This window comes from Lepisosteus platostomus, chromosome 26, assembly GCF_059453375.1.
Source record: "Lepisosteus platostomus isolate fLepPlt1 chromosome 26, fLepPlt1.hap1, whole genome shotgun sequence".
NCBI classification, from domain to species: Eukaryota; Metazoa; Chordata; class Actinopteri; order Semionotiformes; family Lepisosteidae; genus Lepisosteus; species Lepisosteus platostomus.
This window is the reverse complement of record NC_142636.1, coordinates 13,388,154-13,413,279: the sequence shown is the minus strand read 5'-3', so window position 1 is coordinate 13,413,279 and position 25,126 is coordinate 13,388,154. Positions and strand designations below refer to the sequence as shown.

The following is a 25,126-nucleotide window of genomic DNA, read 5'->3' as shown; positions in this document are numbered from 1 at the left end:
GACTTACAGGTCACAGGAAGTACAATGGTATAGAAATAACCTGCTAACCTGGAAGAGGAGAGTGGTGTGTTCTCAAAGAGAAAGAGTTGCTTACATTTTTTCACGTAGTGCGATGTGATGGCTGAAGACCATCTTATTTATACAGAAACAATGACAAGGTTACTTCCACACTGAAAAGGAGAAACGTTTTTGTCTGTTGAGCCATTTTCTTCATACCCCACAGAAAGCTCAACAGCTGAAATGCTGGGTGTTCAGTGTGGAATTTGACCTCTACTTGTTCTCTTACAGCCAGTGAATGCTGACAAAGACTCCCTTGGAACATCTTACGTTTTTGTATCAAGATCCTCTCTTGTGGCAAGGTGTCTCATGCACACTTTGACTTTAGTGATTTCAGCTGGGGCAGTTAGGATTGCCCATGGCTATTTGCTCTCCACAGGTGGTGGTAAAAAAAAAAAGAAATAAAAAGTCCGGCTTTGGCAAAAAAACACCCCTAAACTTCTCAAACTGTCAGTTAAGCCCCAAATTTGCAATGCAATTCCAAGCAGTTGCTGTTAGTTTCAGTCAGAGATTCACAGATATGAGTCTGCTCTTAACCTACCCACAATCCTGTGAGTGCTGGAGTCAACGAGCTTGTACGTTTCGTGTTTGCCTGTTCTTGTCTTGTGGTGTGGCAGTGCACTCTCTGTTGAGACATGGCAAAAAGCATTCATTTCTGTCTCGCTCTGGGGAAGCGCCAGGCTCTTTGTTTTCGAGCAAAAAGTGGGACAAAATCTGACAGCTTGTTCCGCTGTTTTGAGGAAGTATTGACGTAACAAATCTGATCGCGGTCCAAGTGCTTCACACAGGAGATGACAGAGCATGTTTCGGGGAGGGGGGGGAGAATAAGGATTTAGTGTTCGTTTGCCAAAGCAGGAGGTGTCACTTCAAAACCAGAGCGGAAATCAGCCTGATACTTGTGGCCATGTTTGTGCTGATTTATCGTCATCAGCCGTACCCGTATCGTTTGTGAAGTGATCACAGCCCGGACCAAAGCGAACCCAATGGTTGGAGGAAAACGGTCACGAGTCCTGAAAATCTACCCAGTTGTACCCAGCAGGGCTGTCCCTGAAAGTAAAATCCCGAATCAATCCCAGTCGGAATAATCGAGGGCCAGTCCCCGTTATTTCAAGACCATGCAAAACAAATAGGGTGTCTAGCCCGCGTTCGATTCCTACTGAAGGCTTTGTGTCGGCAAAGGAGGCCCGTATCGGAGCTCTGGTGCTGGAGTTGGAAAGAGAAAGCCGGATTACCTGGGTTGGCCAGTCGGCTACTTGTGGGTCCCAGGACTTGGTAAGGATCTGCAGAGACAGGATGGAGCGGATTTAGAAGACTTGGCCAGAAGTGATTGAAGATAGAAGACACCGGATGGCAGATCCAAGATGGCAGGCCCAGGAAATACACATGAGCTGCGTCTCTCGGATAACCACAACGACATACCCAGGAGGTCAGGAAGGTTGCTCTGGGTGTATTATCACACTAATTAAAGCCCCACAAAGCCGTTGCCTGGAGGTGGTGGAGTTAAGCCTTGGGTTTGGGGCCCCCAGAGGTTTCTCCTCTCCAACAGGGGGTTTTCCCCTCTTCCATGCCCACGTGGTCTATTGTTGTTACATATAATAGATACTTTATTGTCCACTGCTGTGGAAATTTGTCTTCGGCTACTCCCACAGAAGTACAGAACACACAAGCAAAACATAAGATCACAACAACGTTTTGTGATAAATAAATAGATAGGATAAATAAATAGGTAGAGGGGGGAATACATTTACATACTTTCAATGAGTAGTTTTATTGCAGAGGGGACAAAGGATTTCCTATAATTGTTTTTACTTGAATTTGGTCCCTGTACCGTCTCCCTGATGGGAGCGTTATGAATTGAGAATGTAGTGGGAGTGTGGAATCAGCTGTGATGTTCCTTGCCATTCTGAGAACTGTATTATGATATAAATTGCTGAGCTGGGGCTGCTGTTACTCAATTATTTTTCCTGCCATTTTCACAATCCTGGACAGTCTGGTATGGAAACCTGGGGTTGAAAAGCAAAACCAAACAAGCTGTCCAGGATTGTGAAAATGGCAGGAAAAATAATTCATGTCATGTTAAATGCCAGGATCCTCTCAACAATTATATTGTTAATAGCAATAGGAACGTGTAAAGCAGTCTTTGGCAAAGTGTTACTATAGCAAGTAAAATCATGGCTCGATGGCATGCTTAGTGGCCTTTCAAGAGCAGCAGGTAGCGATGCCAGATGACACTTGAAGAGACTGGACCCGAGTCCTTACCTGGAACATGGCGTGGAGAGGGTTCTGTTACTCGGGTGTTGGGCTGGATCTGTGTGGGAGAGCCTGGAGTAAAGAAAAAAAGGAAAACATGGGAATCTGAGGCATTTCTTTACAGTTTCTCAGGATCCATATTCAACCAGATCTTGTTTCTCGGACTACAGAATTCCTAAAGAACTTCAGGCATGGGTAAAAGTGTTGAAATTTTGTCTGTTGAGCAAGCATCAATGGATTTTTCTTTATCAAGACTGCATGGTGTCCAGGCTAGTGAAAAATTGGTCATGAGCAGACCAGCCCCATTAAACTAGAGCTGATTGGATGTGTACCTGAAATCCCTCAAGCACAGCAGGGAAGAAGTTACCTTTCTGCACTGCAGTTATTGGAGATTGCCAGTTGTTTCTCCTGATCTCCTCAAAGGTATTTTCTGAAAGAAAGAATGGAAGAATGTTTAATAAGTGACTCAGAAATTCCCTTTGTTTTCCCAGGCCTATTATCACGAGATTTGCATTGTGTCCTCACACTGGAGTCCTGCCCTTGACTTCCTGTTGCTTGGCAGCTGTTTCCTGTCTGGAGTTCCAGAGGCAATCTTTTTTGCCAGTTTTGTTTAACTCATAGAGCTCTGTCCCGGCAGAGGGGTTAAAGAAATTCATACATGTTGCTCAGATTTTGGCGGTAGAAAAAATTACAATTCTTCCACTCTGCAGTGTTGGGTCAAGATAAAAATAATTCAGACAGACATAGCTTTAAATTTTAAGTCCGTCTTTGAAAAGTCGAGGCAGGGAAATAGTTAATCTTGGTTGCCTCCTACTGCAGTCCTAACAATGAATCCTCCTCCCTCTCTCCTCTGTGTTCTCTCAGTGTAGCTCATGTCATCCTGTCTTATCTTGCTTACCACAGCCACTTCAAATTGTAACTTGTTCCTAGATGGGGTTTTTTGCTACGTATTTTTGGGGTTCTGCATCGTTACAAGCAACACAGTGGTCATGTTTGCAGGAATGTACCTTCACAGCTGCAGGTCACAGGACCTTAACAGCTTTTCACGAACTGATAGTGCCAGCACGCATGGGGGGAAGCTGAAATCTTGAAAAAGACAATTCAAATATTTGCCACCTCCACATTACAAGGATTCCAACTCTATCTCTTCCATCTTATATGGTAGTTCGCTGTGCACTCACTGGCATTTCTCTGCTTTTTCCATCTCGCTCCCCCACCCAATTCAGATGGGTTTTGCCAAGTGCTCCAGATTCTGCTCACCTTCCAGAGGCATGGTGCATAGGTACTGATAAATTGTGAAAATTAGCTATGACATTGCTGATTGAAATGCCTCTCTGTGGCTGCTAAATGTGATGTTATCCATATCAGGCTGGTGGCTCCATTTAGATGGTTCTGCTTCCTAGAGCTGTGAAATGGCCAGAGCTAATCAATATTGCCTCTTATATAAGCATGTCTGTGTGTGTGGGTACACAGAAGTATTTTCTATATTAGGAGATTTTCTTTTCTTACCTGCTTTAACCTGAAGCCGTGGCTGTGGCTGTGTGTTGGCTGTGGTTGTGGAGTATGAAAACGTGGGGCTACCTGGAAGAGAAGACGAGAGACTCAACACTTGCTGTACGAAGGCCGGAGCCAAACTGAGAAGCCAAGGGAGTCTCAGTGTTCATCAGCTGTCACCACGGCTCATCTGGTGCTGCAGCAGAGCAGAGGCCAATACGTCATAAAGTATTATCTATACAGATTTCTCTTAACATCCTGCACTAGTGGAGTGAAAACAAATCAGATTTGGGTTGATAGTCCAAGGTGTAATACAGAACTGTCATTATTTTCACATTTTCATTTTGCTTGAGCTCCGAATGGTCTATATCTTCTCTCAACTAGGCCTGTTGATTGTGACCCAGAGTTTTACTCTATTAAAAAAAAAACAACTCTGAACGACAGTCCGGGAAGGCTTGAGTTAAGAATCTATTCATGTGAGCAATCAAATAACCAGACCCTTTAATCCATTCAGACACAAGAAAATAAAAAACAAAACCTTAAGAGTCATTCCAAACAATAGGAGTCTATCTTGGCTATGTAGTTCATAATATCCAGGGTTTAGTGACACAAAACTGCTGCTGAGTCATTTCCTTAAGTACTCAGACTTTTCTGAAAGCCCCACAACTGCGCCAGTGTAGGAGGAAGGGGATTAGTATAGACAGCTTTTTAATTGTTGGGCTTATAGTCAATTCAATTGCACAAGGATCTAGATGTACCAGCAACAGTCCATAACTCTTCCCAACATTACTACAGAGATCCGTGAGGCTGGAGTTGACCGAGGTGCTGAAACATTTGCTCAGAGATATGCTCTATCAGACCTACTGACTGCAACAGTTTCAACCAAAGATTATAAATAACTGTTACCACTACACCCACAGCGTGTAGCCACAGCATTTCATATGCTGTATGGTGTACTTACTAAAGCTGTAAAGATATTAATTCAGTCTTTTTCCCCAAAGTGATTTACATTGGCACCCATTTCAACTGCTGGGTTCTTTAGTGCAGCAAGTGAATTACCCTTGAGCAAGGTACAACAGCACAAGAGTCTCGTGAGTAATATCCCCTGCTACTAGAAAGTACCTGATGGAAGTGTACCTACCGTGATAATAAATATCACTATCATGGTACAGGAGTTATAAGTTTCTCCAAATCGAGTTTTACAGTATTTCACAAAATATAGGTTGTGCAATGTTAGCCTGTCCTCTGATACTGTTCTATTTAGTGTGGAAAAGGCACATCAGAAACAAATGTCAGATTTACTAGAATTCCAATTAGAACTAGGAATAATGACGATGGAGTTTTTAATTTTGCAGTTAAAAACAAAACCTGCAGCAGGGCTCAGTGCATTGAGCGAGGTACAGAAGTGACACCCCGCCCTCTGAAATCCAGCCCACGTGAGAGCTGGTCTTTCAGGAGGGCTGAGTTGTCTGCTGTCTAGGGGGTGGCACAGTGCATGCTGGGAGCCCACAAGCGACCCTGACCATCTTGGGGCAGGGGGAGCTATACCCATCGTTTATGTTAGCTTTGCCCACAAGTGAGATCACGGCTCTGTGGCTAAGGAGTTTGCCAGTTCAAATCCCATGAACGGCAGAGGAATCCTACTCCATTGGGCCCCCGAGCAAGGCCCTTAACCCAACTGCTCCAGGGGTGCTGTACAATGGCTGACCCTGCGCTCTGACCCCAAGCTTCTCTCCCTGTCTGTGCGTCTCATGGAGAACAAGTTGGGGTATGCAAAAAGATGAATTCCTAATGCAAGAAATTGTATATGGCCAATAAAGTGATCTTATCTAAACGATCCATAAAATACCCGTTGACATCAATCGCAACGCATTTTGAAGTGCGGGCCCTGAGCCTTCCTTACTCTGCCGGAGGTAATTCAGGTGCGAGAGCAGCACGTCTGTGTTGTAGGCCGACGTCAGGCGCATCATGTCCTCCTTGGTCATCTTGCAGAGCGCCTTGCCGTCGATGGACTGGAACAAGGACACCTCCACCTCCACCAGGCTGTATTCCTTAATGGCCCACTCCACCCACTGCCTGACGTGGTCCTGCGTCCACACTTCCGGATCTGCAGCAGGGAAGGACAGGGAAGGGTTTCAACTTTACTCCAGGTTCGATTGCTCTGAGGTTCCATTCTGGTAAAACTCAAGCTCGCTCTCTGTAGGTTTAATGTGGAGGCGGCATCTTTGTTATACTGCCAAAATGCAAGTTATAGCCAGCAGCTCCCAGCAGCCCACTGGAGCTCAGCAGGTGTGAGCCAGGCCAGTACCTGGATGGGAGACCTCCTGGGAAAAACTAAGATTGCTGCTGGAAGAGCCAAGAAAGCCCAGGCCAACTCATCCTACCCAGTTCATGGCGGCGCTTGGCCAATTGTGCACTGTGGCCTGGGGGAATCCCTGTCACACTCTGTCCCAGGCTCGAACCCGTGATCACAGAGCCCAAGCACTGAGGCCAAGAGTCTCTACGAGCTGAGCTTAGGCTGAGCCTCGGAATTCTGTTTCGTGCGCTTAAAACAAAAAACAATGATTCGTAAAAAGAACAATGAGCTGGTACCACCCACCCCTCAGGGACTTCTTTCACGTTTGGGCAGGGGAGTGGACCGTGTTTCTCTGGGAATGGCGTTTGCATATGACGGCGCTAAAACTTCAGCGAACCAGACAAAGCTTTAGCGGGATGACTAATCACCACCTCTCACCATCCAGCCTGAGCTTCCCAGACGTGATGCACTGAGAGAGGCGGTCTGGGGAATCGGGCAATTTGATTTCCGGAGGCAGGATATCCTGGTCCACTGAACTACAGTTCTTCCAAGACGTCGAGGATGGAAAGCACTGCACTTAAGCACCGTCAGGTTCTGGATGCAGCTCATAACGGCAGACCAGGTAATGACCAGCCATCTCCCGTAGTCCCGGGGGCTAGAGAAGTCATATAAATAGCCACATTGAACCTGATACAATAAATCTAAATAGACAGCCATGTTTGGAACCCAGTACCCTGGCTGTTTCCAGGAATAAGGTTTGATCAGATCTACCAAACTGGCCAGGTGGTGGCTGAAGAGCCATCTCTCATTTGCCACCTGTTTTACATTCTTAAAGGGGAGCTGCAACAGTATTTTTATATTGCAGGATGAGAAAAAAAATCAGCATTTCAAACTGCTACAAAAATCAAATGGACACAGTAACTGGTAAACCTTCAACTGACATCACAAAATAAACTTAATTTCATGGTCTGGGCAGTACCATGTTGTGCAATTCAGAACGAGGCAACAAAACATCTGGTGATGTAAAGAGGCCTTATTATATTTTAAATACATCTCTTTCAATCCAGTAGAAATACTGCTTTCGATTTTGAGACAGTTTTGCCAACAAATGCCACTTATTTGTTAAATCTGTATGCAGATCACTTTGGAACATTTCTGTTGATCTCATGATATTAGACTAGTGAGCAGGAAGGGGCTGCTTCACGGCGCAAGTCGTGGGATCTCAAACGCCAGTTTGCGACGACAGGAAATGGGGGGGAAAAAAAACTAAAAATATTGAATCATCTCAGTAAAATATGGAGAGAAATCTACTATTAGAGAGAGAAGCAAAAAAAAAAGATTAAAACACTGATGTCAATTGTCTTAAGGAAAGATGCCTGCATTTTTATCTTTTCCTTTAAGTTAGGAAGGAGCTGTCAACTGCTGCCTCTCCAGCCAGATGGATTCTGTCACGTTAGCAACACTCGTTTTTTTAGCGCCAGGGGGTTATAATCGCTGTAACCGAATGAGCCCTGTACCGGTCACCCTGGTGAAATTCCTCCTCCAAAACTCCACTGGCAGCAGATCATCAGTCTCTAGGCGCTGGTGACTCAGTCATCAGTGTTCGTCACAGCTGCAGCAGTGTGTCCCCCCGGATGGGAATTCAGGCATGTCCTAGTCGCCCAGGACCACACCAGTGACACACAGGCCTCCACGTGCTGAGTCACAACACCGGTCATGTGACCTAGCGGGTTGACCACGCCCCCAGAATGATCTCACCAATCCAGTCCTGGTACTCAGACACTCTTGGATTCTTAACTAATAACCTTAAATCAATAATTCGCAGTTGGCAGCTTTTTAAAGGAAAGAGTGCTGTCATACGCAAGGTGCAGAAATCTGCAAAACTGTGCCTGACCGGGCTACACCGGGCTTGAATCCTCATTAGGACACATGCAAGTGAGCACATCACAACATTACTCCTGTCCTAGAGTCCCTGCACTGGCTTCCCATCAGGTTTTTATCTTATGTGCAGAAGCATTACCTGATCTCAGAGGTTAGGCATGTTGGGACCTGGCCTGTGCTGGGATGGGATACCTCAAGAGAAAGGGATAGGTGGCGCTTTTCTCTCTGGGCCAGGCTTTTGAAACCAGTGCCCCACTGTGATGAACAGGGACATGGTGTTGGAGGAGGTGCTGTGCTTTGGACAAGACATTAAACTGAGGTTTCGAATACTTGGTCATTAAAGATCCCAGGGCAGTGTTCAAATGAGCAGGAATGTTAGGCCAATGTCCTGGCTAAAGCGCACTCTGGGCTTGATCAGGCCTTCATAAAGTTCCCTCAATTCATGAAGCAGTTACTCACTTCTCTGTGGGTGGGGGGGATATTTGTTTCTGATTCTCCAAAGCTTTGGAACACTACCCCAAAAGGAATCCAGAACTCGTCATACTGAGATTTTCTTTCAAATCTAGCCAGAAAAGCTACTCATATTTTGCTTTTAGACAGGCTTTTTTTGGTCAGTTGTTTGTTAGGCCTTCAAATGCAGGTTTGCAATTTTGAATTGAAACTATTACAACACACTGTGCGATACTTTTAAAGGCTCTGTACGAAGTAGTTTGTTATTATTATTGGTGTTGTTACTGCTACTACCTCTACCCTCCTTTACATGACATGCTGTATCTCTATATTTGAAGCTCAGATCAACCCTCAGAAGACAGGTTAATAAAAGCAGACAGGAAGTCACTATTAAACCACTTGTGGCTGCATAATTGTAGGCTTCTGTGTGCGAAGAGTGTCAATGTTTCTGCGTGTCTGTTGCTTCCTGGATCTCAAGTACAAACAACAGTGCTTTGTATCACCAGGGTTGTCCTGGGCGACTGATAAATGGCAAAATACAAATAAATAAACACGGGGAATCTCAGAGCTATCCTATGGCACATGTCGTTTTGTAACAGCACAAGGCACTAGATAAAGGGAAGATATCTCCAAGTGTCAGGTCCGTGCCACCAGTATCACCAAACCCCCCCACCCGGCTCTTGCTAAATATACTGTCGGCTCATTTTGCAACAAGTAAGGTTGTGCAACACCGCCAGTCAGCGAGATCTCCTGATATCATGGCACAAGCTGTTGTTTTTCTTGCTTTGGTCACATTTCCAGTCCCTAATGCCACCTCCAGCCCCCCATCTGGAAAGATTCATCTGCAAAGGTGAATGTTGGGTTGCCTCCAAAGCAACACAAAACGTGAATACGCTTATGCGTCTGTCTATTCACATAAATACCCAAAAAAGTGACATTCAAAACTGGGGCACTTAAAAGTGAGAACAGGACGCACTTTACCCAAAGGGCTGTGGGAGTGTGGAACAAGCTGCCCAGGCATGTTGCTGAAGCTGATACCCTGTTTTCTTTTTCAAGAAGCAGTTGGGTGAGATTCTGGGATAAATTTATTAGCTAGTTTTCTTCTTTTTTTGTTGTTGTTTGTACATAGTTAATATTTTCTCATTTCATATTTAATAGGGAAAAACCAATAAAGATAATGTTTTAAAAAAATAGCTAGTAACCACCAACTGAGCTCACCTTTTTAATACTGAAGGGCAGACAAACAGACCGACAGCACACTGACAGACAGTTAGATATGTGGTGAAGTATTAAAATTACCATTTGTGTTTTCCAATGCAAAATCACAGTGTGACTATGTACCAGCACAGTCTACATAAGCCATGATCACATCACTTTGCATACAACACCCCCCCCAGGAACTAAACTGCATGGTTTATGGATGGGGACAGCTTTTGGGGATTCCCTAATGTGGCTGACCTGGGTCATTCGACATGACCGCCCACAATCCCGCAGGTGTGATAAAGAGTCTCAAACAATCGTAACACATCTTGCACCAGATGAGGAAATAATTGGCCTCATGAAAAATGTTGAAAACCCTAATGATTCTGTTCTTTCTTCCGTTAATTAGAGGACTGATTTTAAAGCATTGATCTGCGTCGTGCTTTACCCTCAAACCCAGTGATCGCTTTATGGGAAAACAAGTCAAGAGTCGTTACTGGTCCCTCGGTGGACCACTGCGGACACCTGACTGGAACCCCAGTAGTCCAACAGGTGCAGGTTTCGAGAACAGCAGTGAGATGAGATGAAGGGAAGAGGAGAGACACAGTACCTGCTGGGACGATGACTCTCTTCTCGTCGTTGTTGCTGCTGACCGCCGTGTTCTGCGGGCTGGACCTCTGCTCTGGGTAAGAGTTCTGGTAAATGAGATGGTTCCCATCTGTGCTGTTGGCGATCCGGGTCCTTTTGGTGACGCTGCAGTCAACGGGGGATTCCCTGCTTCAAGGCACGCAGGAAAAAAAAAACAAGATTTTAATCCTGAATCCCCCCCCTGCTCGTGGCCATCCATTCGGGAAAGGTCGATTTCTTTACCCTTTTTTTCTTTCAAACTGGGGGCCGGGCGCAAAACCAAAATGGCATTTAAAAACCCCAAAAGGGAATCTGACGAATCCGCACTGTGCTAGCCATCCGTCTTTTTTCAGTAGAGCGGTCACCTCAAGTCTATAGTAATAATCTGATCACATATAAAAGGGAAGAATTCTGCAGAATTCACAGGAAGGACATCAGGATGGCTATTTTACAAGCCTGATTACTCCTCTAAATCCAGTGTTATCATACATTATTACGAAGGAGATCACCGACTATCAGTAGGATAGCTATGGAAGGTGTATGTTTAGCATGCGGCAGCCCAGTCACTTTCCTGAGGCCTGCAGGAAGTTCTCCATGGAGCAGATGGGTTCATGTTTTGGCCTCCACTTGGAGCTCACAGCTCCAGCCCCCCGAGGCAGGCCTGAGGTGATCAGACCGCAGAACGGCGCCGGGGGCCACAAAGCATTCTGGGCCTGGTCTCTCACCTGGAGCCGTTGACCTGCTCCCCCTCTCTCTTCACCAACCGGCCTCCCTGGCTGATCCACTCCGGCTCCACAGACTCGGGGCTCTCTTTGGACCCCTGGCTGAAGCCCCCTGGCGAGGTCATCTCCGCCTTCATCATGTGAGAGGGGTAGGCGGTGTCGAAAACGGACTGGTCCTCGCTCACCACCGAGAGGGCTTCCTACAGCACAGAGCAGTCAAACCGGGTAAGGAGGAGGAGCCAGAACGTGCCACCACCCTGCAATGGCAGAGCGTGTCTGTTCAACTAAAACTAAGCATCGCCTCGTGCTTCTTGAGCACGCCCGCCTGGGTAAGGCTTCATAGCTCACTTAGCGCATGGGTCTTGTTAAGCAGGGGTCACACTGGAGCCTCAATCTCATATAACGAAAATGCAGATCAACACCCTTTTTACAAGACCGATTGTAAAAATTGTGGCTTTCTCGTTACAACTTAAATTGGAGGATGTTCGACGTCTACACTGTATATAATATAGGAACAAGTAAAGGTTTATTCCAGGCTGAAAAGAGAAGAAAAGAAACACAACATTTCGGCTGTGGAGCCTTCCTCGGGTGTCAGAGAAGGTGGAGAAGGCTCCACACAGCCGAAACGTTGTGTTTCTTTTCTTCTCTTTTCAGCCTGGAATACTGTAAACCTTTACTTGTTCCTTTGCAGCCTATGCATGCTGACACAGCTATATATAATTATATATAATATATATGTTCGATGTACTGTATAATGCACTAGCTGGTACACTTTCGGTCTGTGTTTAGGCAGAGATATAACTGTGTTTTGCATGCAGTCCTGAAAGGACTGAAACTTTTTAGTGTTGAACGGGACAGACTACAAAGAGGCCTGATCCAAGCAGTTAAAATCATCAGAGGCCCCAATAAAGTCAACCCAACAGATTTCCTGTGAAAAAACACTGAAACATGACCCAAAGGGGCACAGGAAACTACTTGGAAGTGCAATTACAACTGAAAAAAGGAGACACTTCTCTACCCAAAGACTTGTGGGAGCATGGAACAAGCCACCCAGGGATGTTGTTGAAGCTGATAGCTGGCTTTCTTTGGAGAACTGACTGGATGAGTTTCTTGAATCAATTAACTACTGCCGAACGGGCTGGTTGAGTCTTATCTTAAAGGCAATCGTGGACTGTAGGCGTCATTTTCTTTCTAAAACCCCAACAGTGCTCCATTAACCTGTACTTCCTCTACAAGCAGTTTGGTCGCCACGTTCATTCATGTGGAAATAAAAGAAGGTGATTCGGAAACACCATTTTACAAAAGTGCTGTGGAAATCCGTTAGCTGCACGACTGAGGGATGACGCTGAAATATATGGGTTATTCTGCTTAGTCACTAGTTTTGTTCTTTGTATGACATTGATTGGGTACTATTCACAGCTTTTTGTTTCAAAGGAAATGTTGCTAAAGAGAAAATCGGTAGCTTATATATTTCAGCAGGAAACTGGTGTCTCCCCGTACAATTCCCAGTGATGAAACAAACACCGTGGTACCATGGTAGGTTTTGGGGAGAGGATAGTTTAGTTTGTTATGTCAGTCTGTCTGCTTTGGGATACAACAATATGTGACCCTCCTTTCTGATTCATTGCTTTCTCTACATTTCTCCGTTATTTTACCATGGTCCTGTAGCTTTGGCTTAAAGCAGTACCGCTTTTTACCACTAGAAAATTATTTGTGACGTCGTCTTCACGAAAGGCGTGGAGATGGAGACGACCGCAACGTCTTCTTTGTTTGTTTTTATTTGACGCTCAGTAAAAGTCTGGGGGAAAAAAAAAAACTATGGCCGCAACGCCGGCAACTGTATAACGCGTCTCGCTCGTTGAACGAGAGAGAAGCCGATTGAGGAAAAAAAATGCGCGTTTCAAAAGAAAAAAACCGGACGCCCGTACTTCCAGGAAATGAGGAAACGCTTTTCTACGAGACCAGTTTTATTAGAATTTTATCTGCAGTGAGATAGCGAGGGTGAATCAGTCGCTTCTGTAGAATGAGAAGATTGCACAAAGTCCCCCCCTCCAAAATCCGCCAAAATCGCGATAAAGCGTCGCTGTGCTGGATGAGCGGTGGTGTCGAAGGCAGAGAGGGGTGCCTCTCGAGTTCCTACATCAGTACGAGGGCAGGAAGGAAGCCACAGGCCGGTTTGTGGCCTAACCTTCCGGCACAGGCAAGCAGGGAGGGCAGGTTCAGAGGGAAGTGAGACACAAGCTCTGAAGTAAACAATTGGGGGGGCAGGATAATCTTTAGGAGGAAACGGGCCTGTCTGGAGCCCCAAGAAAGAGGGGAATTGTGTTTGTGTGTGTGTGTGTGGGGGGGGGGGTTGGGGGCTGGAGCTCTATTGTTTTTTCGGTGCCCACCAGATGCAGCTGAGGGTACAGAATCAAGCCCACGTCATCCAAAACACAGGATCCTGCAAAAAAGAAATCACTGCGCAGATGGGCTGTTTTCAACCTCAGGTTGGGAGAGAAGGAAACTACTGACGGGGACCGAGACCAAAATAAAAAACAAAAATCGAGGCATGACCTTTGAGGCTAAGGACAGGGTACAGTTTCTTTCTGGGAGACCCTGGTTCACCTGAGGCCACCTCTAAACTCTAGGCCTTTCTCTCTCAGAGCCCTGGACCAGTATCCCAAGTATCGATTCTAAATCTGCTTTCAACACATTTTCCATTGTATAGTCTTCATATCACCTGGAATTAACCTGCTCTGTGCCTTCAAAGGCCTTCAACACTCAGTTAGACCAACCTTGAGATCTTGCTCTGCAGAAACAGCTTAGGTATGTCATTCTGTCCTCATGGCTATCAGCCTGGGAGAAGTCAAGAATGTCTTTATCTTTCTCATAATGACTTCAGTTCTTCACTACCTGCATGATGTTGTGTGGGGTGCATATTCATCAGGTCTGGCTATGTGCAACAGTCGGAGAAACATTCTGGATTTAAACTCATAAATGAACCTCTGATCTAGATTTTATTCCCTTCACAACCAGCCTTTACGGTGCCCAAGAGGTCCAGTTACTAATCCTCCTTCTGGAGGTAGGCCCAACACCAAATGAATTTGCTTAGAAATAAAAGCATGAAGTGTTTTGTAAAAAGCATGTACAAATCTAACTCCACATGTGGTCACAGTGCAACGTGATGTATAATTTGTATTGCACATGATGTGAGTTTCTTCCTTTTCATACGAACATCTGGGCTTTGTTCCCTCAGCAAGGATAGCCACCATAAGGAGATCATGTGGATAGAAAACTATTGCATAAAGTGTAAATGCAATTTGTGTTTTTCATACATCATGGGGTTCTATAATTGGACTTCTGTCAAATGCTTTAATTAGTTTACGAATTGAGCAGAATTTAATAAAGGGCGTTGGATTGTGTGGGCAAGCGATGTTTATGTTAAATGTAGCTGTGGTCACAGTCACGTCCATCGAAAATGTGCATAATGATTTAGACTTTTTTTTTACTCCACTGTGATCAGGATACACCGCTTAGTCAGCCTTCACCACAAAATGGGGAAAAAAGCTCAAAATTTCCCTTTTCGTTGCAATCAGAACCACTTTCTTAAGCGACTCCTGGACTGAGGGTCAGCCTAAATAAAATCTAAAACCTTGATCAGCTTCTGAACTTCAAACCTGAACCTGCAATGGTTTTAGGAATCTGCGACTGCAATGCAATTGGCGAGTGTTGCATTTTTTTTCTGAATTCAGTCTAAAGGAGAGCCAAAAGATTCCTCCTTCCAGTGAAGTCTGGACTGAAACCCCTGACCACGTCAATTGGTTGGACTGAAGAGAAAACCGCTTTTGATTCACAGGCTGACACAAGCCCATAGCTTGATATTTTCGTTATCTGAACAAAGATTATGGCTTTAAACCGGAAAGGCCATACTTCTTGAATACTGTCACCGTCCAGTGAGATGTCTCTCCAGTTGCACAAACTTATGCTTTTTGCAGTTCAACGTCTATTTTTGAAGTCACTGGTTTTCCCCTTACATCTGACTCCATCCTGATGCTCAAGCCTGGTAGGTACAAAAAAAAAACACCCAACACCTCTTTTAATCTGACTGACAGGCGGTTAGATCGCTTCCTACTGATAAAATGAAAGAATCCCCTTTATAGCATCTTCACCTCTCTCCTGTTCAAACCTTATCAATAGCAGAGTGTCGTTCGTGTAATTTCTACCGTATTGGTTATTTATAATACACTGACCATATCCCCATCCATTCATTTTCGAACCACTTTATCCAGTACAGGGTTGTGGGGGAGCCAGAGTTCACCCCAACAAGCAAGGGGCTCAAGGCAGGACACACCCTGGGTGGGAGTCCAGTCCATCACAGGGCGGACAGGCACAGGCGCACACACAGTCACATCAGAGCAAACCTTCCCAGAAGACAATTCACCTACCACCATGGCTTTGGACAGTGGGAAGAAGCTGGAGCACCTGGAGGAAACCCACATGAAGGTGGGGAGAACATGCAAACTCCACCCAGACAGCACCCAAGGAATTGAACCCAGGGTCTCAGCACTGCAAAGCAGAAATGCACTGCCCCTGACCATATTGAACCCCCTAAATTACTCTCATAGAAGCTATGTCAATTAAAATGAGAAGTCAATGTTTCTATTGGAAAGTGCTACATAGAAAACCAGCTTTAAATGAAAAATAGGAAAAAAATCCCTGAACATCAAATGTTTGATGAATATTAAATCTTAAAATAAGCCAAACGCAGAATACCTGGATTGAGAATATAACTAGGCAGCTGGCGCACATACCAATGGAGAGAAATGAAAGTCAGCATAAATGCACACAGCTCACTGGAACATGATCCAAAAACAAGTTCATTATGGAGAGTTTTTCAACTCAGTGATAGTACGACTGCATGTTAGACACTGAAAATGCACGTATGCACGCCCTCATTGACAAATCATTTCAGTGTCTATTGTGCAGCTGGACTATGACTGAAATAAAAAGCTCTTCACAGTGAGCCTTTTTTTGGATCATGCCCGACTGAGCTGTATGCATTTTTATAGTACTTTTTTTCTGTGTTTGCACCAGTTGCTTAGTTATATGCTCAGTCCAAGCATTTAAAGCTTTCACATTGATCAAACATCTAGATAAGCGTGTTGGGGGAATTCTTTCCCATTTTTTATTTAAACCTGGTGTTCTGTTTAGTGCTATCCACTAGAATAATTGTTCTAACGTAGATTTTGAATTATGAAGAGTTTATGTGCGACTCAGGTGAAAGTTGCTTTGCCTACATGACTACCTGGCAAAAGAGGAGAAGACACCCTTTTTGATATCGGCCATGTTTCTTTTGTGCCGTGTAAAACAAACGTCTACGGCCATCATCTGCCACCTAAGAGCAGTGGCACTGGATGTTTGTGTTTCTGATCTGTGGCAGGTTAGCAAACACCACAGAGGACAGCAGGACATTTTCTGTTATCTCCTCCGACAAGATTTTTTACCATAGTAAACTTATGGTTTATGGGAATTGATGTTATTCCCCTAACACAGTCATACCAGAAATGTAACAGTTTTGCACAGTCTGCATATTTTATATTCATATCTACTGTAATGACAAAATAAAAAAGTGCTGTTTTTTACAGGGTGAGAGGCATTGAATTTTATCCTTCTGCTGTGGGTGATCCTATAGTTTTCCCCAAACACAATTCCTTAAGTATAGAACAGTTCCAAGGAGCACGCTTTCTTCCGATTGACGTTTCCGGCGTTCAGGAGAGGGAGTGCCTTGAATGAAACACCCAGCTTTGCTTCAATCACACAGAGAAATCAGCAGCCTCTGAAATCTCAGGAAATTTTGTTTTACACTCTTCATGCTACTTCATGGTAGAAACTTGTAAAGTGTGAGAAAGAGCCTGTGTGGGGTGTGACTCCTTTCCTCCAGAGATTTAATCAAGTTAACCACATGAATCTCATCCAAACAAGCTCACAATAATTTGCAAAACTACGTCTTTAGAATACCCAGCTTTCACTCTGAAACATACGGGGAAATAAAGAGATCAATATGTCTCCACACACCCAGACAATCCTTCAGTTGGATGAATAAGGACAGTAACAGCACACTCTGGGTAGATTAGGGTAAGGGCAACAATGTGGAAGACTAGTTAGGCTCCTATTCCTGGATTGTTGTGGGCTCACAAACCAGGCGAGACGGCGCTGTTGTATCCTTAACAAAGTACTTCACCTGAATTGTTCCTGTATAAATTGGTGCAATTAGAAGTCACTTTTCTAGAAAGGTTGCAACTGAATAAACTACTAACTAAGGAAGATTAAGCCCAGCAAGAAACATACTCGGTTGCACTGCATTTACTTGTGCAATACTTCACTGGGCACCACAGTTTTCACAATACTCTTTTTGTAAAGTTTATATGGGGCCCAACTCGCTCATAACTGTTTTGATATAATAATCTGTAGAGAGGGGCATTCTAACATTTCCTGATATATGAGCCGGCAGCGTTAGTTTCTGAGTTTATCTATATCCAGTAGGGGTCGAATGTTAGGGTTTGAGGGGTACACTGGTATCATGGAACACAGTCATATTTCACACTGTTCTCTCTAGCCGAGAACCATGCTGTGCTATTTCATGTGGTTTCTTTTCTTAGGGAAAGGCTTATTCCTTACAGTTCAACATTCAGGCTGATGTCAAACCAAACTTCATTTTTATAGCTCATCTGGTTCCAAATGCAACTGACGTGCCAAAGCATCGACTGTCTGTTTCTTCTCATCGTTCACTGTTCATCCATCCTTTCCCTGGCTAGGACATAGTGGAGGTGGCCGTCACAAGGAGCAGGTGTGGGATTTTTGGGGCTGCCTGCCTGGTTCTTGGATCGGAATATTTTAGGTCCACAGAGAAGTGATCATTTCATCTGGTCCTGGAGAGCCACAGCCCAGCAGATAATTGGAAGTCCATAAGCTTACTCACTGAAACTAGTGGTCTGCTATGCCAGTTGAAAGCAGTTAGTGATTCAATTATTAAGAGTTAGGAAATAAGAATAACTGTTTGCCAAATGCTTTTATTTAAAGTATCGCATATAATCATGGTGGACAATGCATCAAAATCTATTGTGGAAAAGCACAAGCTACAGTTACTTGCCAAAAGCATATTCACAGCCGTGCACAACAGCCAAGAATTTGGCATATTGGAAGATCTAATGAGCCACAGTAATTTGGCTCAACTCATTTGGCTGAGAGTTAACCTCCTGGCCAGTGGGGTGGAGGAGGGAGGCAAAAGATGTATGTGAGGGGAAGGAGGGGATGTTTATAGTGTTTAAGTGAGAAAATGACATAAGGTTCAATTTCAAATTAGACAGCAGAGGGTGATTGAGCTTGACTGCTGTTATTCCTCCTGAACTTTCATTATAAACTCTCGTTTGTGACAGAGAGAGTTCTGGAACCAGGCAGTCCAGCGTAAAGCCCATTTCCATAACCACTGGATCACTGCAATTGCTTAATGCAGGACCTCCAGGCCCCATCAATAAGAATCACTGCAGTTCTCTTTCTGAATAGACAGGACTAGTGAGCTGTATCTGCAGCTAACGAGTGCTCATTTCCCTACATTTTGCAAAAGCAAAGCGAAACTGTTTAAGGGGACTGGGGGGGTGATCAAGACTTGTTGTGCATGTAGACCCAAAGAAGATCAGTGCCACTCTGGAGGAAGACATTTCCTGCCTACGTTTTAGCACGATTTAGATCGAATCATGAGCGGAGCCTCTGTGTATGCACTTGTGTGTGCCCGCACACGCGTGCTCATCTGGACACTTCTTCCAGCGCTTTAGAAACCCTGTCCCGCTCAGCAATAATTGGTGTGCACCACTCTCAACCAAGAAGTGAAACAGCAGAGAGTGACTTCCAACCACATACAGCACAGGAAGGTCAGGGCAAGACACTGCAGAAATCCTGCCCAGCCAAGGGCTGATTCATGCTTCAGAAATGAGAGGGCAAGTGACAGACTTTAAAAGCAAAATAAGGCACCTTTGATATACGGTGATCTTGCACTTTGGCCATATTTCTTCCTTGTGTGTTTTGTACTAATTGCGATGAACGTGTTGGACTATGATAAAAAGAAATTATGGAGTAAAGGTTAGGGCGTTGGTCTCAACATTGCAGTAATGTGAGCTCAAATCTTGGACAGGGCTTTACTGTTGTCTCCTGGAGAGAGATACTTCACCCAGTTGAACTTTTGGATAATGCCCCAGGGTTACAAATTTCAGTCACTTTGGATAAAAGCATCAGCTTGTTAAAGTGATTAATAATGATAAAGTCCTATCCTGGTAAATCTAACTTAGACATTTTGGAAATCAGATAAAAACCACTGTGCAATATGATAATAGAATGGATGACTTTCTGCTTTGCCCTTCTGTGCACTTGTTATGGTTCATTTTGGTGCAACTTTGTCTTGGATAAACCTTTGGAAAGTGATTCAATACAAAGCAAAGGATCTCATCAAGGCCAGCATAACCATGCAAATAACCCAGAATCAAGGTATTTCACAAGACCCAGAGCAGTAAGAACAGTAGCATGGCCTGGACTTGATACACTATGTCCATCACTCTCCAAGTACTATACAGATAAAGCTTTTAGAAAGAAGATGCATAAACCAGACAAAACAAATGTCTTTAAAATAAATTTACATATGACCCTCCACTACCTTCACAAACAAGCTTGCAAACACACTAACCTGACCGCTGACACCACAATCACTTCCTGATCTGAAGAGTTTCAGTACTTGCAGGACACTATTTTGATTCCATTCTGTCCTTGATAAAGGCTCTCCACAGCAATATCAGAACACCCATCTCTGTGTGTAGGCAGTTTGTTTTTTCTGTGCTTTTATTTGTGCACACGACTTAAAAAACAAGAGCAACGATCAGAATGGTTTTGCATGTATTTAGGACTTTTTGTTCAGCTGTGTAGCTATCAGTCAGACCATCGGATGGGCTGTTATCAGTGCAAGGTCGGCCATTTGGAATTTGGAGGTTGGTAGCAGTTGTACCTCCGAGGAGATTAAATGGCTCAGCAGGTACCCTCCCCCAGTCCATGGTCTGATCACAAACATGCCGGGTGTTTTATTGGTATTAGAACACGTTTCCAGCTCCAGTTGCACCAAACACCTTGGGCTCAAAACACTTAGGGTTAAATTTGTGTAGAAACCAATGGAAGGTTTAAGTTTCAAAATGTTTTGACTGTAGGACATCTTAACTTTAAATTTGCACTGTGTTTTAACCTTGTTGTCCTAAAGTCTAAGTCTTGACAAAACACATCTAAGTCTTGACCACACATGCACATTTAATACCTAAAGTGGTGTATGGAGCCTTCACCTGTCCCTTCATAGAAAACATAAGTCAGTTAAGCAAGGGGAGATGTTTCTAAGTATTGGACGTCACATCGTCAGGTTGCTTTTTGAAAAAAAAAAGCTCTAGAGTTAGGGACTAGGAGGAGGCTGAGAGCAGCAGTTTGTGTTGTGTTGTGCTTGTTCAAACATGAATGGATGTCCTCAAAACCTCTCGGCTATATTTGGCTAAGCGCTGTCCAATCCTGGTTCTGGTTTTCATCCCATCCCACCTTAAATTGATAATTGAAGCCTTAATTGATCTAAAAAGTCGCTTTATTGAAATAGCTGGGATGGGACACAAGATTGGGATTTGATTTCCCCTACAAAATACAGCGATGGAAGCTCAGATGTGTTTAACATCTCAGATGGGCTTGGCTGCAACAAAAACCTAGACCAGGATTGGGAACCATTGCCATAGTACGTGCAATCACATTACTGGACAGCAGGCATGTCTACTTCTTCAACACCATCACTTGCTGCCTCCTGCTTTTGGAAGGTCCTGTGGGCAAACGCATAAGATCTACAACAGTGAAGAATTGAAAAAGGAAACGTTTTAATGCCAATGTGCTGTAGCAAAACCCCTGCTCCTGGTGCATCTTCTGTCTGTAATAAATAAACTCTTTTCATAGAACTCTTTGCTTGATAAGATCTTTCAGAACGGTTTTGGACACTTGAGGAGTTCATGTGCGTCTACTCTTCCACTGCCAAGACAAACTAAAACAGTCTCTATAGGGATCTTTGATACTTGACAGTTACAGTGTGTTTACAAATTAATTACCAGAAACCAGAAGATTTGCTTATACAGTTATAGGGGACCGTAAATTCACTTCAGTGCATTGAGCCTGGATTGAACATAGTGGTGTTTTTGCTGAGTATTCTTGGCAAAAATACAAGTAATAAGATACAATAAGTTCATGTTTCTGTGTTCAGTTTAGGAAAGAAGATGTAAGAGTACTTCAGTATCAGCATTGCACTAAGAGCAAGACAATTCAAATGATGCAAAAGGATCTCACATCAAGCACAGCGATTCAGAACCTGGCTGGATCTAGAGTAAATCAGGCGATGGATCCCAGATCAGAGGGCAAACTACACTGCACAGTCAGAAAAAAAGTTACGAGGCACTATGCAGAAGCTTTGTTTTGCAGAACACCATGTGAAAATAATTCAACCATCTGCCATCAATGCGGATATTTCAGCGAGCTGTTGCGTCCTGGCGAAACAAAACCATCATATTTGCAATATTTTGTGATAAAAGTAATGCTACAACTTGTGGGCGGCTAACTATTCTGTTCCAACACAACTCAAGCCAAGGCACGCAGTTCTTTCGCACAAGTAATCTGTGTGGAATCTGGTTAGCAATTTAAAAAAACCTGCAGCCTCTATCGATGCAGACTGCACTGTCCTACATACTGTACTATACAGAATGTTCACAAACATCTCATCACATGCTTGGACTTTTTAAATTCAGTGCACAGGGCACTAGGTGAAATTTGTTCTGCCATTCCTTCAGAGGCTATAATTGAACATTTCATACGCTGAAAATTAAATTAATTGTTGAATTTTGGGGTCAAAGTTTAGCTTTAAGGAGTTAGGCTTTAATGAGCATTGACTGCATTGCAATAGCCAGCTTCTCGAAAGGAATTCTCTACATTTCCTAGAACTCATTCCACGTGTACAGAGCCGGTGCTGTCTTTCCATGGGCCCTGGCACAGACATAACAGATATGAGAGATATGTGGCCATTCTGCTGGGGTGGCGTGTCCTTTCTGTTTGGGGGATCAGGGGAAGGTTGGGCCATTCTGCTTGGGAGGGAAGGGGGATAGGCGTGGCCATTGTGCTTAGGAGGTGTGTCCTTTCTGCTTAGGAGGGAAAAGGGAAGAAGCATGCCCATTCTGCCTGGAAGGTGGGGTGGGCTTGGCCACTAGGTGCAGGTCTCCACCAAGCATGTTCCTGGGAGCAGTTGTCTTCTTCATTTGCTCTAGCAGTCCAAAGACCTAATAGTAGGTGAACTGACTTCTGGAAAAACTGGCCCTGATGTGAGTGGGTGTGTCTGTGTATCTGTCTGCCCTGTGATGGACTGGAGTCCCATCCAGGGTGTACCCTGCCTTGTGCCTGTTGCTCTGCATTGGATGAAGCAGTTGGTAAATGCAAGGAGATGATTAAAACCACCAAAATATAAAGACCATTAATATTTTGTGAGTCTAACATTGTGTGACTCTCAATAGAAACTTATTCTCCTGTCTGTTCTGAGCATTTCTGCCTCACTCTCTTCTGTAATCCCAGTTTTGTTCTGCATGCTTCTGTTGGGCGTGTAATGTGACTTATATAGTGACTTAAATTATTTTCTTCCTCATATTGCACAACCCATCTCCTTCATCACTGTTGGACTCCTTGTGCATCCCGTTGGCTGAGGGCAACAGACACTGAGGGGACTCAAGTCCATCAAGTCCAGTGACAATCAGAATGAAGCAGAGGGCAAAAGTGGACACTGTGGCAGTATGATCAAGAAATGAACATGACCCAGCCATGTTATTGAAGCTGATACCCTTGTATCTTTCAGAAACCGGCCAAATTAAATACTCGGCTCAATTCGCTGCCAATTATTAATGATTATTAATTACCAGTTAGGCTCCATCATCAAATAGGATAGAGGAGCAGAACGGTCCCCTCTGGTTTGTAACAGGTCTAACATCCTAATGTCCCAATAATAGAAATAACAATCCTGCCTCTTTCATGCCGCAATTAAAGACATTATCTCCCCACTCCCCGCGGTCATTCAAAAACATTTCAATTATCCCAGCTGATTTGTTCTATGAAAGCCCTCAATCAACGGCACGCGCACAATCTCAGGAGCTAAAGCCAGCTTTGCAAGTCATGGAATTTACCCAGGAGTGGCACCAGAGAAACCAGTTAAGCGGAATTTGTACTAGATGAATAAAAGCACAACACAAACCAGAGCTCTTCCATTCATGACGTTACATACAACTTAGGGTTTTTTTGCAAAAGCAAACCGCCCTATTGAATGTAAAACATAAAAAATCCGTAGAACAGAAGAAAGTGGAGACTGTTCAACCCATCTTAGACGTTTAGTTACGAGTAGTGGATGATCTTCACAGAGTTCCTGGAGGGCACACAGGAGTTTATTTCCCACAGCATGGCTAAGCAGTGTGTGTCAGGCCCCTGTGATAATTTCTCCATCAGTGGAGAAAGTACACTGCAGCACAGAATCAGCTCTTTCTAAAGAGCAGCTCGGCACCTGACGCCCTGCTGGACTGGTTCATTCGGGGAGCCTGTTGAAATGATGCAGCAGGAGTTCAGCACAGCTGGAGGAGCTGCTCCAGGGCTCAGGCCTGAGAAGGATCAAGGGCCAGACCACACGGGTCACCCAGGGGCTTACTGTTATGAATGACGTGTCCGCGAGAGAGAGAGAGAGAGAGAGAGAGAGAGAGAGAGAGAGAGAGAGAGAGAGAGAGAGAGAGGAAGGACCCTGCTCGTTGTTCTGAGAGTTTCCGAGGGTTGGAGAAAAGGAGGAGAAGGGAAAGGAATTCGATGGCTACTTATCCAAGGCGCTGGGCTGAAGTCGGAGTCAAAGGACGAAGGCCAGGGGTTCAGTCAAGACAAGGATACCTCAGTCAAGAAGGACGAGGTCATTAGTGTGGTCGGATCATTGATCAGCACGCTGGCGCTGACTGGAATTACCCCTCTCTGTGGCCTGATTAGCGAGAGGTCATTTGCGGGACAGAACACAGTTGCTGGTGGACGTGACACTCGCATTTGCATCAGCTTCAACTGACCTGTCCTGCAAACCTGCTCGCCTTCCTTTTATTTCACGGAAGAACGGCCAGGGTTGATGTAGAAGAGCTGGGGATGTTTCATTCTGGTCACAAATGTTCGATAGCCCTTTTCACTTTCCAATCAGTTTTTTTTTTCTAGCACATCTTACAAAAACAAGAAATTAGGACTCCAGATACACTTGCATCCCTTCAGCACATGGGCTGCAATTCATCCTAACTCTTACTGGAAGCACTGGGCAGACATTCCAAAACTCCAGGAATTTAAACAAGAAATTGTGAGTATTTAAATGAAACCGAATTGAAAAACTGCATATAAAGATTACTGGGACCAGGACCAGTGTTAGTGAATTAGAATATTGTTCATTGCATTCCCACTGCAATTCGTGTTTGATGAAATGATAGATAGTAATTCAATTCTGTGATCAAACGGCGTAGAGTACACTGCACAAGTACAACTAACTTCACTTGCTAGACCTTATCCTTATGTCCTGATTAAGTTTTTGTTTAGCATCAGCCCTTATTTCAGCTATTGAACAAATTATTCACCCATCTGAACTGAATAGGTCATTTCTTTCAAGGATTAATGCAGGTAATAGTTTAATAACTCAACCACATCAAAACTCTTATACCAGATTTAAGGCTGTGTAGCAGATTTTCCAGGAGAGCGATGTGTGTGCTGTCCATTATGATTACATGTCAAGCAAGGCATGAATACACTAGATAAGAAACACCACATACCGGCATGCATGAATTGTTAAAATGGATATCTACTGGGTTTATCTTACTCTAGGTCAAACCATTTGAAGCACTCTCCTTTGGAACTGAAACACTGCTAGTGAGAGAGCAGGTTATAAAATTCTGAGGTTTGTTGTGCGAGGAGGAGTTCCTGTCTCTAGGGCAATGTAGTCATACTGAAGATTTAGGTTCCTGATTTTTTTTTAAATTGTCGCTTTCACCACCCTTTTGCATATCCCAGCTTTCTTTAG

The 25,126-nt window shown here is 44.2% G+C and overlaps 1 protein-coding gene across 6 annotated transcripts in view; it reads right to left on the bottom strand.

Annotated features, from left to right (window-relative positions):
• The window catches only part of fli1rs (Fli-1 proto-oncogene, ETS transcription factor-related sequence), a 35,480-nt gene that overhangs the window by 4,137 nt on the left and 6,217 nt on the right, over positions 1-25,126 (bottom strand). For 3 of the 6 annotated variants that reach the window (XM_088621402.1, XM_088621398.1, XM_088621403.1), the window contains exons 2-9: positions 10,981-11,177; positions 10,239-10,405; positions 5,705-5,908; positions 3,817-3,888; positions 2,675-2,737; positions 2,317-2,379; positions 1,290-1,337; positions 599-682 (exon numbers count right to left, since the gene is read on the bottom strand). In XM_088621402.1, coding sequence (XP_088477528.1) covers positions 599-682; positions 1,290-1,337; positions 2,317-2,379; positions 2,675-2,737; positions 3,817-3,888; positions 5,705-5,908; positions 10,239-10,405; positions 10,981-11,177 — 898 coding nt within the window. The remainder of the gene's footprint in view (positions 1-598; positions 683-1,289; positions 1,338-2,316; positions 2,380-2,674; positions 2,738-3,816; positions 3,889-5,704; positions 5,909-10,238; positions 10,406-10,980; positions 11,178-25,126) is intronic. The other 3 variants (XM_088621399.1, XM_088621401.1, XM_088621400.1) reach the window with 3 other exon arrangements.